This window comes from Stegostoma tigrinum, chromosome 13, assembly GCF_030684315.1.
Source record: "Stegostoma tigrinum isolate sSteTig4 chromosome 13, sSteTig4.hap1, whole genome shotgun sequence".
NCBI lineage: Eukaryota > Metazoa > Chordata > Chondrichthyes > Orectolobiformes > Stegostomatidae > Stegostoma > Stegostoma tigrinum.
The window spans coordinates 26248488-26265427 of NC_081366.1; the positions used below are offsets into that span (position 1 = coordinate 26248488).

Below are 16940 nucleotides of genomic sequence, written 5' to 3' on the forward strand. Positions count from 1 at the left end.
AATTAGCTTCCAACATTAAGCATTAAGACATCATTTTGGGTCATAAGGAGAGGCAGATTATCAGCTAAATGAAGCAGTTATTTCCATTAAATAAAACAGAACTGATCTTGCAAAGACTAAGTTTTAAAGATTGCAAGCAATATTTTAAATGAAATTAAGTTGAACTAAAATTCACCTGCCTGGATAAATTTTAATATGAGACAAGGCTTGACAGTAAACACTAGCAATTCAACTCAGTTCAATTTTAACAAAAAAATTAATTCCACATGTCAGAAACAACTATGTTCTGGGCATTGAATAGGATCTCTGGCTTTTGTCTCAGGTTTATGATGGGGAGCTGACGCAATGAGTTTGCCCCTATCATCTTCTGCAAATTTGTGAGCAGCGCCATCTTGTTAACAGGCTGTTTGTATGCAGTCATTGCACCACCTAATGGGTGCATTGACAATTAACACAGCAAAAGTAAAACTTGGAGTTATACTTAACTATAACCAATCGCAAACCATCCCAAAACATAGTACAGTCATTTTAACACTTATAAAGAGTACACTGCAGTTTTCTAAGCTGTAAGCTGCAAATATGCACACAGACAGTTCACATAAGTAGTAAGATAATTATGACCAGATAATCTGTTTTAGTGATTTTGGCTTAGGGATGAATAGCTTTCAAACTCTGGGGAGAACTTCCTTCATATTTTTCTAAATAGTAACAAGGGCTGTTTTACATTGACCTGATGTAGCAGATGGCCTCAGTTTAATGGTACTTTAATGATATCCAAAGTGCTTCTGATGGTGCACCATTCCCTTGGTTTAAACCACAATGAAAGCCTCAAATTAGGTTGCATATTGTTTTTGTACTTGAAACCTCAAACTTAAGAGCATATGAACAGACAAAATAGGAGCAGAGGTAGACCACTTGGACCCATGAGCCTGCCTTGCTATGATTAATCTTTAATTGATCATTCTCATCCATCCCTAGTAACTCCTATTTCCCCTGCCTTACAGGAATCTATCCACGCCTGCCTTAAAAATATTCAATGATGCTGCCTTCTGAGGTGGAAAGTTCTAAAGTCACCTAACCACTTTGAGAGAAATAATTTCTCCTTATCTCTTCTGAAAGGGTGACCCATTGTTTTAAAACAGTGCCCCCTAGTTTGGTACCCGTTAACAAGAGGAAACATCATTTCCACATACATTCAGGGTCTTGTCAACCTTCACTTTTGTAAATCTGAGCGGAAAGAAGTGCAGCCTGCCCACCCTTTGTACTTAAGGCACCCCACCCATTCCAAGCATTAATCCAGCAAACCTCCTCAAAACAATATACCCATCTGATTTCTTACCTACCTCAATGTCACCTGTAAGTTTAGCTACCATGCCTTCATTGCACTCTTGTAAATCATTGATACACATTGTAAAAAGTTAATATCATTGTGAGACCCTACTACTCTGGATTAGAGGTGTGAACACTACAGATTGAATCATGGCTAACACCTTGCAACTCGATAAATACTGTATATACGAACAAAATTTATGGTAGACCTGAGTTTGTTTCAATAAGATGATGTGCACTTTAATGTGGCTGTTAGGAATTGTGAATTCCAAACCAAACAAAAACTGCTGACACTGCATTGACCTAATCTCCCAGAGTCCTGACGAATTAAAGTGCCTAGGAGGAACAATAGGACCTGCCAATGCTGGAGAATCCGAGATAACAAGGTGTAGAGCTGGATGAACACAGCAGGCCAAGCATCATCAAAGGAGCAGGAAGGCTGACGTTTTGGGTCTCGACCCTTCTTCAGAAATGGGGGGAGGGGAAGGGGATTTTGAAATAAATAGGGAGAGTGGGGAGGTGGCTAGAAGATGGATAGAGGAGAAGATAGGTGGAGAGGAGACATACAAGTCAAAGAAGCGGGGGTGGAACCAGTAAAGGTGAGTGTAGGTGGGGAGTTAGAGGGAGAATAGGTCAGTCCAGGGAGGATGGACAGGTCAAGGGGGCTAGTAGGTAGGAGATGGAGGTGTGGCTTGAGGTGGGAGGAGGGTATAGGTGGGACGAAGGACAGGTTAGGGAGACAGGGACAAGCTGGGCTGGTTTTGGGATGCGTTTGGGGGAGGGGAGACTTTGAAGCTTGTGAAGTTCACATTGATACCATTGAGCTGCAGGGTTTCCAAGCTGAATATGAGGTGCTGTTCCTGCAACCTTTTGGTGGCATCATTGTGGCACTGCAGGAGGCCCAGGATGGACATATCATCTGAGGAATGGGAGGGCTGGGTGAAATGGTTCCCGGCTGGGAGGTGCAGTTGTTTGTTGCGCACAGTAAGTAGGTGTCCAGCAAAGCAGTCCCCAAGCCGCCGCTGGGTTTCCCTGATGTAGAAGAGGCCACATCTGGAACAGCAGATACAATATACCACATTGGCAGATGTGCAGGTGAACATCTGCGTGATGCAGAAAGTTTTCTTGGGGCCTGGGATGGGGTGAGGGAGGAGGTGTAGGAGCAGGTGTAGGACTTCCTGCGGTTGCAGGGAAAAGTGCCGGGTGTGGTGAGGCTAGAGGGGAGTGTAAAGAGGACAAGGGAGTCACTGAGAGAGTGATCCTTCTGGAAGGCAGATAAGGGTGGGGAGGGAAAAATGTCTTTGGTGGGGTCGGATTGCAGAAGGCGGAATTGTCGGAGGATGATGCGTTGGATCTGGAGGTTGGTGGGGTGGTATGTGAGGACAAGGGGAATTCTGTTTTGGTTGTTATTGTGGGGACGGGGTGTGAGGGAGGAGTTGCAGGAAATGCAGGAGACATGGTCAACGGCGTTCTTGACCACTGAGGGGGGTAGTTGCGGTCCTTGAAAAACGAGGACATCTGAGATGTTCAGTAGTGGGATGCCTCATCCTGGGAGCAGATGCAGCGGAGGCAAGGGAAATGGGAAGAGGTATTGGGAAGGTGGGAGGAGGTGTATTCTAGGCAGCTGTGGGAGTCAGTAGGCTTGAAATGGATATCAGTTTCCAGGTAGTTGCCAGAGATGGAAACAGAGGAGTCCAGGAAGGAGAGAGATGTATCAGAGATGGTCCAGGTGAATGCAACGTTGGCGTGGAAGATGTTGGTGAAGTGGATGAACTGTTCAAGCTCCTGGTGGCAGCACGAGGCGGCACTGATACAGTCATCAATGTACCGGAGGAAGAAGTGGGGTTTAGGGCCAGTGTAGGTACAGAAAGGGATTGTTCCACATAACCTACAAAGAGGCAGGTATAGCTTGAGCCCATGTGGGTACCCAAGTGCCTAATTGGCAGTGGTAAGCTAGCTTTCAGAGCTCCTCCCTTCACCAACAAGATTAAATTACCATGGCATCTAGTATAAGTGGGTATCAGATATCCCACTCACAAGAGTTGGCGGCCAATTCGATGCTGGTAGCACTCCAGGAATGGCAGTTCCATCAGGAATAGTGGCTACTGCTGGTACTGCACTGAAGTCAATGCAAAGGGGACATTGATGAAGCCATTGGAGAGAGGCTAGTGCACAGTCTCTGGTTGGGAGGTACATCGTTGGCAGAACTGTTAGAGAAAAGGGCAGCCTATTGAGAGCGCAAGGTGGCTTCATTCATGCGCTTCCCTTTCCCAATGCTGAATCCCTCCATCAGGAATGGAGGGCCTGATAAGGCTTGCTGTTTGGTTGGCTAATATTTGAAGTTCCACAGCCCTACTTATAAAATAGCAGTAGAATTGCTCAACCAGGCTCTTAAATTCTCATTTTGTGCTTCTGAAAGGCTTCATTCTGTTACCAAATTCCTCAATCAGGAAAGCTTTGGACAAAATGGGGTGAGTCAGGATGGTGACAGTGTGTTCACCCTGTATCTTCACACCTGACTGAATAGACCCTTCAGACCATCCCTACAAAGGGAGGGGATAGAATAAAATTTTTGCATATGAATGTTCTTACTACTTTCAAGAAGGAATCTGCTATAATACCGTTATAACAGTGAGCAACTCGTAACTGCTGGTTTTCAATTTCTGTTTTTCAGAAGCCAATGCCAGATTTGAACAGTCCAATAGCTCTCCTCCCACACTTACAGATGTTGCTTCAACTTTTACATAGATACCTCCAGAAACACTGAATCTTGAATCTGAAAATGATTTACAATTGTGTGGTAGCAGAGTGTGAACGACAAAACATTACGCAAGGAATTGTGCCAGACAATCAACTTTGAATTTTTCATCCCAATTTATTTAGCTTTCTCTCACATCTATAAATGCACATTACCTGGAAACAGTAATTAGGGTTTGAGCAGGAATCTAATGATTGTTGTGCTCCCAGGATCATTATCATTACCCTGCTTTGATCAGCTAAGTCAGCACAGTCAAGAGAACAAGTTTGAATTCGCAATCCAACTTGTGAAGCATCACTGCATGGTACAAGTACATAGAGTCAGAGCTCAATATATTGTTTTTGCAATCTATAATACCTGTACTGTGATATCAGTGCGAAGTGACGAATCACACAGTATATACCATTAATATGGAAGAACGTTTAACTTTAGTGAAGAAATGAAACTGGCAGTACTTTTCAGCAAGTTGTTAATCCATTCTGTTTGATTTAATCAACTTTCATACAGCACTAAGCACCTAGTTTGCAAGCATCTGTTTTAGAATACGCAGAGGTTACAACTTTTTCCAAAAGTACCTGGATACTATGAGTTGAAAAAGGAACTTTGCAGCCACAGAAATTGTTGAAAAGGACATAGTCATCTATTAAAATTCACAATATGCAGGTCCAAAATCAGCCTTGCTTCATTTTATCGAATAACTCCAACACTTCCTTTACAATCTAGAAATGACTACTGATGACATTGTCCCAATATCTTAACATATTTTAAGTAAATTATCTACCGCCACAGTTTAAATCATGCTGAGAAATTTAGTACAAATGTTTAAGGGGTTTCTACAGTGACATTGTAACAATAACCACTACTTGATAAGTTTCTTCAATCCAAAAAGTCCTCCTAAAAGTAAAGCTCTGCTCATCTACATTCTGCATTTTTGCTGATTTTAGTTATAAAGTTTACCTTTATTGTTCCACTTATAAATACCACAACAAAAGGACAGCATCAAGATTTTGAAATCAGCGACTAAAGTTACTAGTTGATTATAGCAGAAAATAAACCTAGTTTGTACAAGATGGATTCGCAAGATCAGCGTTTTATCTAATATTATAACTCCATTTAATCCAATATTCTAGAACCAGAGAACTACAATCCCATCTCTGATGTCAAGTTAAAATGAGGTAATGGCAGAAGCGTTATGCTGTTTCTGAGCCCATAATAGTTTTGAATATCTGTTAAATGTACATTAGAAAGGAAGCTCAAAATATGTCTAAATAATTAATAACTCTAGTAATTACATACATTTGATATATAATTCCAACAAATACCAAATATTTCATTCAAATGACTGGAACATCCACCTAAACGTATAAAGAGTGTAACAATTAAAAAATAACAAGCAAATTGATGGCTGAATTAATTTTTTTCCTAAATATTTGACCACAACTCATAGAATCATTCTTTCTGTGGAATTTAAAATGGAGGTAAAATGGAGGGTGTGCCATATTCATGTATGTCGGGGTCCATTTGGCCAAAATGTCATGCCAGTTTATTAAAAGGAATAAGTACAAAATTGTTAAAATTCCTGTAAAAGCACAAGATCTCTATTAATGGGCAGGCATTTGAAGTAGTTATGTTATGCTGCAAGACTCTTTGATGGTATAATTGAAAATGTCTCTTCTGTTCTGGAGGAAGATTACTGGATCTAAAATGTTGACTCTCCTTTCTCTCCAAGGATATTGCCAGACCGACTGAGTTTCTCCAGCTACTTCTGTTTTTGTTTCAGATTTTTCCAGCATCTGAAGTTCTTTATTTATTATTCAAAGATTCCCAAATGGATAAAGTATTAGATATTTTTAATAATTTGCCAAAACAAAAATCTGCTAACACTTTCAACTCACAAGATTCCAACAAAAAGTGCTATGTTAGATGTTGTTGTGTTTTCAGTGCTTTTCCAACGAGAACTTTTCAATCTGAATTATGTGGAGCAGTTGCAAACAAACTCTGGCCCGAAACGTCAACTTTTGTGCTCCTGAGATGCTGCTTGGTCTGCTGTGTTCATCCAGCTCCACACTTTGTTATCTTGGATTCTCCAGCATCTGCAGTTCCCATTATCACTGCAAACAAACTATTTGTATTTACAATCGCTAAAACTGTCTTTTTAAACCAACATTATGAATTCTTTTTTGTCCAATCTGTGATCCTACTGTCAGCATAAGTGAGCTAGATTTACATGTAGAAACACAACTAAAATATAAGAGCTGATATCCAAATTACAGAAATGGAAAGTGAAGAATTTGGGAAGTTCAATATCATAAATCAAAGAATCAAAGTTCTTTCACAAATTTTCTTTATATGCATTTTTTTTGCTCGCTACTAATAATCAGTTTCAAATTTAAAAAGAAGTCATCTCCATGGATCCAGAAACTTCATTTTTTTCTTTTTATACTTCAGTTCAGTGGCTGGCAGAATTCTTGGTGTCAGAAAAAAAAAGAGTTAGGAGCGAGCTTATCAAAATAGAGGTCACAAGTAGTGATCAAATATGAATTTTTATTTTGTAAGGCCATATTTGTAAATCAAGTGAGATGTATTTCACGTTGCATTTGTTTGATTCCAGGGCCATGAACTGAAATTATGAGAAAAGACCATTTGCCCTAATCAATATACTTTGTGAGAACATACTGACCCTCATTTTAGCATCCAAGTATATGGTAAATCACACTGATTTTGCCTCTAGCATGATGACAGGTTATTGCATGTATTTATCACTCTTGAAGAGTTTTGTCTTGACATTTGTTGATGATTTATGTTTTATACACTTTTATTACTCGAGTTTGCATCCTTAGTCTTTTCTCTGTTTACTTCGATATCACATTTACTGAACTTATTGGTTCTGCGCCCATTTTTTCCTTGCTGTAAATTTGTATCATAGAATCCCTGTGGTGTGGTAACAGGCCATTCGCCCTAGTGAGTCTACACTGACCCTCTGAAGAGCATCCCACCCAGACCCACAGGCCCACTCTATCCTACATTTCCCATGGCCAACCCATCTATCCTGCACATCTTTGTACTATGGGAGGAAACTGGAGCACCCAGAGGGTACCCAGGCAGAAACGGGAAAAATGTGCAAATTCAACACAGTTATCTGAGGCTGGCATCAAACCCGGGTTCCTAGCACTGCGTGGCAGCAGTGCTAATCACTGAACCACCATGCTGCCCATATACTCCCGAATTATTTCTCTTAGCTGATATCTATAAAATGTTGGACTTGTCTTGTAACTCTGTATCCTGAGCAATGTATATTGGTGATTTTTGCCATGTGTTAGATTGAGGACTGAATGCAATATTACAAGTGGACCAATCAGTGCTATATAAAGCCCTAACAGACCTCCTGAATTCTAGATTGGAATTTCTCCTGTGAATGCACTTGCAGGGGCATTTACTGACTTCACTTCTGTGAGCTGACTCGGCCATATCTGCATGCATGTTCCCAAGGTCACCAAAGGGACTATTGCCAGCCTCATTTCACTCATATTTCCACTTGGCATCTTTGCCCCAGTTTATTTTATCTAACACATGGCAAAAATCACCAATATACATTGCTAAGGATACAGAGTTACAAGTCCAAAATGAACATGCATGCTGATACACCCAAATTCTTTTCTAAGACTCCTTTCTAATTAAATTCCAACTGAACAGTGTTACCTTAGACATTGTTTGACCTTTACAATGCTTTACTTTGAGCAGTGTTAAATTTCATATCCCAGCTTAGAACAGATGCTCTATTACGTTATTCAACCATCTTACCTCTTGATATAATTTGTACCCATATAAGAACTAACGTGTTGATGTGAGTTTGCTCACTGAGCTGGAAGGTTAGTTTTCAGACATTTCGTCACTTTTTTTAATTTGAAAAAATATACTTTATTCGTAAGATGTACAAAAGATAAAACATATTTACACACCTACCCAGTCATGCAAGCCACTCCGGGTTACCCAGGGGGTACATACACAAACAAAAGGAAAAAAAACAAAGCAAAGAAAACACCCCGGCAGTCATCGCCCCACACAGTCCCAGTTGGCCCCCTGACCAGTTGGGGAAGGCGCCAGCTGGGCCCAGTTACTAGATAGGGCCCTTTTTTCGAATCTGGACAAGGGGTTTCATACCGTGGTTTTTCCCCACCGTGCCTTGGCGGTGGCTGCCCCAGGCTTTAGCGCGTCCCTCAGCATGTAGTCCTGGACCTTGGAGTGCACCAGTCTGCAACACTCGGTCGGGGTCAGTTCTTTCAGCTGGCAGACCAGCAAGTTGCGGGCAGACCAACGAGCGTCTTTCACCGCATTGATGGTCCTCCAGGCACAGTTGATGTTGGTCTCAGTGCGCGTCCCGGGAAACAGCCCGTAGAGCACGGAGTCCCGCGTCATGGAGCTGCTCGGGACGAACCTCGACAAATACCACTGCATCCGCCTCCAGACCTCCTGCGCATAGGCACACTCCAGAAGGAGGTGATCGACACAGTCTCGTCCCCCCGCAGCCACCTCGACGGCAGCGTGCGGTGGCGCAGAGATTCCGGGCATGCATAAAGGATCTCACTGGCAGAACCCCTCTCACCGCAAGCCAAGCAATATCCTTGTGCTTGTTTGAAAGTTCTGGCGATGAGGCATTCTGCCAAACAACTTTGGCAGTCTGCGTGGGGAACTACACGACAGGATCCACCTTCTCCTTTTCCCGAAGGGTCTCGAGGATACTACGTGCTGACCACTGCCTGACAGCCTTGTGGTCAAAGGTGTTTCCTTTCAAAAATTTCTCCACGAAGGACAGGTGATACGGGACGGTACAACTACTCGGAGCGTTGCGTGGCAACGAGGCCAGATCCATCCTTCGCAACATCGGGGACAGGTAGAACCTCAGTAAGTAGTGACACTTGGTGTTTGCGTACTGAGGATCTACGCACAGCTCGATGCAGCTGCACACAAAGGTAGCTGTCAGGGCGAGGGTGGCGATCGGTACGCCCTTTCCCCCATTTTCCAGGTCTTTGTACATGGTGTCCCTGCGGATCCGGTCCATCCTCGACCCCCAAATGAAGTGGAAGATGGCGCGGGTGACCGCAGCGGCTCACACCCAGGGAATAGGCCAGGCCTGCGCCACATACAACAGTACCGAAAGCCCCTCGCACCTGACAACCAGGTTCTTACCCGCGTTGGAGAGGGACCGGAGCGTCCACCTGCCCAGCTTCGGCTTCAGTTTGGTGATATGCTCCTCCCAAGTCTTAGTGCACGCCCCAGCTCCACCAAACCAAACACCCAGCACCTTCAGGTAGTCTGTCCACGGTGAAGGGGATGAAGGAGCGGTCGTCCCAGTTCCCGAAGAACATGATCTCGCTCTTACCCCTATTGACTTTGGCACCCGAGGCCAGTTCAAACTGGCCGCAGATGTCCAATAGTCTACTCACCAATCGACGATCGGTGCAGAAGACGGCAACATTGTGCATGTACAGGGAGGTCTTGACCTGAAGGCCTCCGCTGCCTGGGATAGTCACGCCCTTCAGGCTCACGTCCTTCCTGATGGATGCGGCGAAGGTCTCCACACAGCACACGAACAAGGCAGGAGAGAGCGGGCAGTCCTGCCTGACTCCAGATCTGAGAGGAAAACTGTCCGATTCCCACCCGGTGATCGAGGCTGCGCTAAGAATTTTGGTGTAGAACAGCCGGATCCAATTGCGGATGCCCTCCCCGAACCCCAATTTGGAGAGGACGTCCCTCATGTAAGCATGAGAGACCCTGTCGAAGGCCTTCTGGTCCAGGCTTACGAGACAGGTGTCCACCCGCCTGTCCTGCACGTAGGCGATCGTATCCCTGATGAGCGCGAGGCTCTCAGCGATCTTCCTGCCCGGCACAGCACAGGTTTGGTCAGGGTGAATCACCGACTCCAGGACAGACCTGATCCGGTTGGCTATGACCTTGGCCAGGATCTTTAGTCCACATTCAATAGTGAAATGGGACGCCAATTCTTAATTTCTTCCCTCTCCCCCTTCCTCTTGTAAATGAGGGTGATGATGCCCTTCCTCATGGACTTACACATTTCCCCCTGCCCGAAGCGCACTATCGTACACCTCCAGCAGGTCCTGGCCGACCAGGCCCCGCAGAGCGGAATACAGCTTGACCGGTAAGCCGTCGCTCCCGGGAGTCCGATTCCTCTCCAAGGACTTGGGGGCTCTGGTCAGCTCGTCCAGGGATATCGGCTGGTCCAGCCACTCCCTCGTTCCATCGTCTAAGACCTCCGTGATAGACGACAGGAACGACTCGGAGGCCATGCTGTCCGTGGGCTTCGTGTCATACAGTCCGGCATAGAAGGATCTGCTGATCCTCAAAATGTCGGGCCGAAACGTTGTCACTGAGTCGTCATCCTCCTTCAGACGGCTAAGCACAGAGCTCTCTTTGTGCACTTTCTGAAAGAAGAAACGCGAGCGTGTCTCGTCCTGCTCCACGGAGCGGACACTGGACCGGAAGATTATCCTGGAGGCCTCCGCAGCAGCGAAGAGCGAGGCTTGCTGGCCCCTCACCTCGTGGAGGTCCTCCGTGACATCGACACCCTTGGACTGCAGAAGGAGCAGGTTCGACAGCTTTCCCCACCTCTCTCTCGCCTTCCGAACACCCTTGAGGTCAAAGAACCTCTTGATGTTCTCCTTTACAGTCTCCCACCAGTCGCCCGGACACTCAAAGATGGCTTTCATGGTTCTCCAACCAGCGTACTCCCTCTTAAGCTCCTCGACGTTCTCTGGGGTCAACAGAGTCATGTTGAGCTTCCATGTCCCCTGGCTGGCCTGCTGGTCGTCCTGTAAGTGAAAGTCGGCCAGCAGGAGGCAGTGGTCAGAGAAGAACACCAGCTCGACGCCGGTGGACCTGACCGAGAACGTCCGTGACACAAACAGGAAGTCTATCCTTGAGCGAATAGACCCGTCTGGCCGCGACCAGGTGTACCTCGGCTGCGCTCCGTCTGCAGGGGTGCTGAAAACGTCGAGCAGCTGGGCGTCCTTCACCGTGCCCATCAGGAATCTGGACGTGATGTCCAGTTGACTCCCCCCATCCGCTGTCCCCATGCCGGATATTCCACCTGCATCGATGATGCAGTTGAAGTCTCCGCCCAGGATGACCGGCCTGGACATAGCCAGCAGGGGTGGAAGCCGCTGCAGGACGGCCAATCGCTCACTCCGTACTGCTGGGGCGTACACGTTGATCAGCCTCAGGGGAGCGTTCCTGTAGGTGACGTCAGCCACTAGTAGGCGCCCCCCCATCACCTCCTGAACCTGAGAGATGGTGAAGTCGCGCCCCCGCAGCAGAATAGTCAGGCCCGTGAAGCGACAGTCGTTACCCCCCCAACCAGATCGAAGGCCCACAGGCCCAGGCGCTGGACCATTTCCTGTACCTGCCGAGGTGCAGTATCCCGCACTCCTGCAGAAACAGGAGGTCCGCCTTGATGGTGGTCAGGTCGGCCAACGTGGATACACATCTTGCGGTGGACTTGACACTGCACACCTTAATGCTCGCAACTCATACCCCCATTGTGGGCAGTGACTGCAGTACCCTCCCCAAGTCCAAGGTCCAGCCCCTCCATCTGTCCCTTCATGCCCATTGCTCGGGCTAACTGCTGGACGCTCTCCGGGCTGAGGAAACCGTCCATGCTGCCTTCCGGGTGGCATCCCCCCCGTCGGGGGTACGGATGCAGGAGGGTCCAGCTCTGGGTCAGGCTGGGGATGCGCTGTTTCCTCCTTCCCGCCTGGAAGTTCCGGGGGGCCCTCCAGTGCCCCAGCGGCACGTGACTGGATGTCGGAGGGAGCCTCAGGACGCCTCCCGTCACCTGGAAGCGGGCTGCTGCCTTCCTTCTCCCTGGAGATCTTTAACTTCTGCTTCGGGCGGGCCCTCTTCAAATCCCCCTCGTCAGAGGAGCACTTATAGCCCCCCTTTAGCTGCCTCTTCCCGCCTGATGGTTGCGGTTCCTGGGCCTGCCGACGCACCTTCCTCCTCGCTTTCCGGACCGTCGTCCACTCCTGGGTCGCCTGTCGCCGCCTCCATCGACTCTGGGTTGTCGGGGACGGGGAGCGGAGCCTGCAGGGGCGCTTTGCTGGCCTCGGGCCCATCCTGCGGGGCTGGGCCCTCCTGCACGACCTGGCCCTCCTGCACATTAGTGGGGTCCTTGCTGGGCCCTGGTGCCTTCCTCTTCTCCGAGGGGGCTGGCCGCACATTGCCCCTGCCAGCGACCTGGGCGTTGGTGGTCCACCGCTGCGGGCATGCCCTACAGAGGTGGCCTGCTTCCCCGCAAAGGTTGCAGCTTTTCTCTTGTGGGCAATCTTTTGCAAGGTGTCCCTCCTCCCTGCAGATGGTGGCTTTGCAGTAGGCCGCCACGTGACCTGACCTACCACAGGCATGGCAGACTTTAGGTTGCCCTGCATAGGTCAGGTAGCCCTTGCTCCCGCTGATCGCAAAGCTGGACAGTGGGTGTATGACGTTCCCGTCCGTGCCCATCCTCAGCGTCACCTTGACCTGCCTCTTACTGGTCCAGATGCCAAAGGTGTCCATGATGTCAGTTCGACCCCCTTCCACCTTCACGTACCTTCCGAGGAAGGTCAGGACATTAACTGCTGGCACATGCGGGTTGTACATGTGTACAGTCACCATACGGCTTCTCTGTGCTGGCTCACAAACAGCGGGACAGCGGTCAATACAGAGAGGGGGCCCTCACCTCCTTTCTCCTTGAAAACCTCCAGGAAGCGCTCGCAAAGCTTGGCACTCCTGAAGGTCACGTCGTAAAAACCTCCTCCGGGGAAATCCTGCAGGCAGTAAATGTCCGCAGCAGCGAACCCGCAACAGTCCAACAGGACCCTCTTCACGAAGAAGGTGCGGTCCACAGGTGCACCTTCATCCACCTTCTTTACGGAAACACGGATGGTGTTCCAGACCCCCTGACCTGGGGCACGAGCACTTGCCGCAGCCATCGTTGCAGGTTGACTGCTCCCCTGAACCAGCGTTCGGCCGAAGCCAGCATTAAGATCCACTGGTCACAAGGGCGCACAGCCAACCTGACGTCCTCCTTTCACCTCCAACACGGCGCTCTCCTCCTCTCGGCCCACAAGAGAGTGGGTCTTTATTTTGTTCCGGATGTAAGCTGGTTCACTGAGCTTGAAGGTTTGTTCCCAGTCGTTTCGTCACCATTCAAGGTGACATCATCAGTGAGCCTCCGACGAAGCGCTGGTGTTATGTCCCGCTGTCTATTTATCTGGTTAGCTTTCCTTGGGTTGGTGATGTCATTTCCTGAGTTGGTGATGTCAATTTCCTGTTCTTTTTCTCAGGAGATGGTAGATGGGCTCCACATTGAATTGGAGCCAATCTAGGTCAACCGCCAACCGGGTCAGATCTGTCCTGGAATCAGTGATTCACCCTGACCAAACCTGTGCTGTGCCGGGCAAGAAGATCGCTGAGAGCCTCACGCTCATCAGGGATATGATCGCCTACGTACAGGACAGGCGGGTGGACACCTGCCTCGTCAGCCTGGACCAGGTGAAGGCCTTCGACAGGGTCTCTCATGCTTACATGAGGGACGTCCTCTCCAAATTGGGGTTCGGGGAGGGCATCCGCAATTGGATCCGGCTGCTCTACGCCAACATCGTTAGCGCAGTCTCGATCAACGGGTGGGAATTGGACAGTTTTCCCATCAGATCTGGAGTCAGGCAGGGCTGCCCGCTCTCTCCTGCCTTGTTCGTGTGCTGTGTGGAGCCCTTCGCCGCCTCCATCAGGAAGGACGTGAGCCTGAAGGGCATGACTATCCCAGGCAGCGGAGGCCTTCAGGTCAAGACCTCCCTGTACATGGACGAGGACGCCATCTTCTGCACCGATCGTCGGTCGGTGAGTAGACTATTGGACATCTGCGGCCAGTTTGAACTGGCCTCAGGTGCCAAAGTCAATAGGGGTAAGAGCGAGGTCATGTGCTTCGGGAATTGGGACGACCGTTCCTTCATCCCCTTCACCGTCAGGACAGACTACCTGTAGGTGCTGGGTGTTTGGTTTGGTGGAGCTGGGGTGTGCACCAAGACTTGGGAGTAGCGTATCACCAAACTGAAGCAGAAGCTGGGCAGGTGGACGCTCCGGTCCCTCTCCATCACGGGTAAGAACCTGGTTGTCAGGTGCGAGGGGCTTTCGGTACTGTTGTATGTGTCGCAGGCCTGGCCTATTCCCTGGACCTGCGCCGCTGTAGTCACCCGGGCCATCTTCCACTTCATTTGGGGGTCGAGGATGGACCGGGTCCGCAGGGACACCATGTACAAAGACCTGGAAAATGGGGGAAAGGGCGTACTGAACGCCACCCTCGCCCTGACGGCTACCTTTGTGTGCGGCTGCATCAAGCTGTGCGTAGATCCTCAGTACGCAAACACCAAGTGTCACTACTTACTGAGGTTCTACCTGTCCCCGGTGTTGCGAAGGATGGATCTGGCCTCGTTGCCGCGGAACGCTCCGAGCAGTTGGACCGTTCCGTACCACCTGTCCTTCGTGGAGAAATTTTTGAAAGGAAACACCTTTGACCACAAGGCCGTCAGGCAGTGGTCAGCACGTAGTATCCCAGAGACCCTTCGGGAAAAGGAGAGGGTGGATCCCGTCGTGTGGTTCCCCACGCAGACTGCCAAAGTCGTTTGGCAGAATGCCTCATCGCCAGAACTTTCAAACAAGCACAAGGACATTGCTTGGCTGGAGGTGAGAGGGGCTCTGCCAGTGAGATCCTTTATGCATGCCCGGAATCTCTGCACCACCGCACGCTGCCGTCGAGGTGGCTGCGGGGGGGACGAGACTGTTGATCACCTCCTTCTGGGGTGTGCCCATGCGCAGGAGGCCTGGAGGAGGATGCAGTGGTATTTGTCGAGGTTCGTCCCGAGCAGCTCCGTGACGCGGGACTCCGTGCTCTACGGGCTGTTTCCGGGGACGCATACCGAGACTAACATCAACTGCGCCTGGAGGACCATCAATGTGGTGAAAGACGCTCGTTGGTCTGCCCGCAACTTGCTGGTCTGCCAGCTGAAAGAACTGACTCCGATCGAGTGTTGCAGGCTGGCGCACTCCAAGGTCCAGGACTACGTGCTGAGGGACGCGCTGAAGCTTGGGGCAGCCGCCGCCAAGGCGCGGTGGGGAAAGACCACCGTATGAACCCTCTCATCCAGAATGGGAAAAAAACCCTATCTGGTAACTGGGCCCAGCTGGCGCCTTCCCCAATTGGTCAGGGGGCCAACTGGGACTGTGCGGGGTGACGTCTGCTGGGGTGGTTTCTTTGCTTTGTTTTTTTTTCCTCTGTTTTGTTTTGTCCTTTAGTTGGTGTACGTACCCCCTGGGTAACCCGGAGTGGCTTGCATGACTGGGTAGGTGCATAAATGTTTTATTTTTTTGTACATTCTATGAATAAAGTGTATTTTTTCAAATTTAAAAAAAAAAGATGACGAAACGTCTGAAAGCTATCCTTCCAGCTCAGCAAGCAAACTCACATCCAGAACTTCAACCTGAGCCACAAATCTTCTCAAAACTCGCTAGAACTACCTTGGTCTTCTTACAAGTTTATGACTGTTGAGGCTGTTCTGTAATTTCTCATTAAACAAAGATATGTCAAAGATAGATGTCGTCATTTAAGAATTAATGGCACATGTCTCTGATTAAAAAGCAGACAATGAGATTGTATGAACACATTCAACTGTTGATTCATAAATAGTGGTTTTTGGTTTAACATGAATTTTGTGTTAAGAAATAAAGCTGTGAAATAACTATTGTTGAAAAGGAAGCTATGTATCGATGAAGCTTTCCATTATGTACTCTTCCAGACAAATTGTAAGAATGCCAAATTTCAAATGATTTAACAATTTTATTGCAGGAGCAAAAGATGCTGAATTTTTGGCAAATCAATTTTGATTGAGTGGTAGCCAAAAAGAACGTATTAGGTTCCCCTACTGATTCAAAAGTTGATAGAAGAGCACACTAACAATTTAATCCCACACTGTTGTTAATTTACACTTACTGGAAGTAATATGCATTCATTCTGATGGGCCTTTGCAAATAAAAGGAGTATGCTGTAGCCTCATGCCTTTTTTGAATCCGCACCCCTTTCACCTGTGTGTAATGTGATCATTTGAAATTTAGCATTCTTGAACTTCTTCTGATGAGTTCAAAGTGAAAATCTTTAAGAGCATGTCAAATAATAGCAAAATATTGCAGATGTAGGAAATCTGACTCAGAGAAAATACTGAAGAAGCTCACTGGGCCTGGCATAATCGGTGGAGAGAGAACAAAGTTAATGTTCTGAATCCAAAATGATTCTTCTTCAGACTCTTATTAATAATTTCAAATCAGACAAAGAATTAATAGGAACTAGCAACCAGGGGCAGCTGGCTGAAGACAAGTCAAATTTGACTCAGAACATTAACAGTTTCTCTTGGCAGATGTTGCCAGACCTGCTGAGTTTCTTCAGCAGTTTCTGTGTCTGTTTCTGCAACATCTCTATTTTAATCATTATTACATTTATAGTGAAAGGAATTACAGAAAATATATTTTTCATAATATTTTATTTGTTTTGCAATATTTCCTTCATGACCAGTGGACTCCAGCAATGAAATATTTACCTACTGCAATTAATGATTGCACTGACAAATAAAGTGCCGAATAAACTGAAGCAATGTGGAACATAGTCAGTAGTTGAATTCTGAATGGAGGAGAGCAGTGTGTACAAGAGTCATGGAAAAATATTGTTACTAAACACAATGCAGAGCTGTGAAATGACCAACACCACATACAAAGAACACTGACTGATGGCTGAGGACCATTGAACACTTATGTG

At 47.7% G+C, this 16940-nt stretch overlaps 1 protein-coding gene and 1 long non-coding RNA gene across 5 annotated transcripts in view; one reads left to right on the forward strand and one right to left on the reverse strand.

The window, feature by feature from the left end:
* LOC125458166 (uncharacterized) overlaps positions 1 to 6972 on the forward strand; it is a 35510-nt gene extending 28538 nt beyond the window's left edge. For all 3 annotated transcript variants that reach the window (XM_048543132.1, XM_048543129.1, XM_048543130.1), the window contains one exon: positions 4004 to 6972. In XM_048543132.1, the coding sequence (XP_048399089.1) occupies positions 4004 to 4077 (74 nt within the window). In that variant the 3' untranslated portion in view covers positions 4078 to 6972. The remainder of the gene's footprint in view (positions 1 to 4003) is intronic.
* Positions 1 to 16940, reverse strand: part of LOC132210465 (uncharacterized) — a 152974-nt gene that overhangs the window by 109644 nt on the left and 26390 nt on the right. The window lies entirely within an intron of this gene.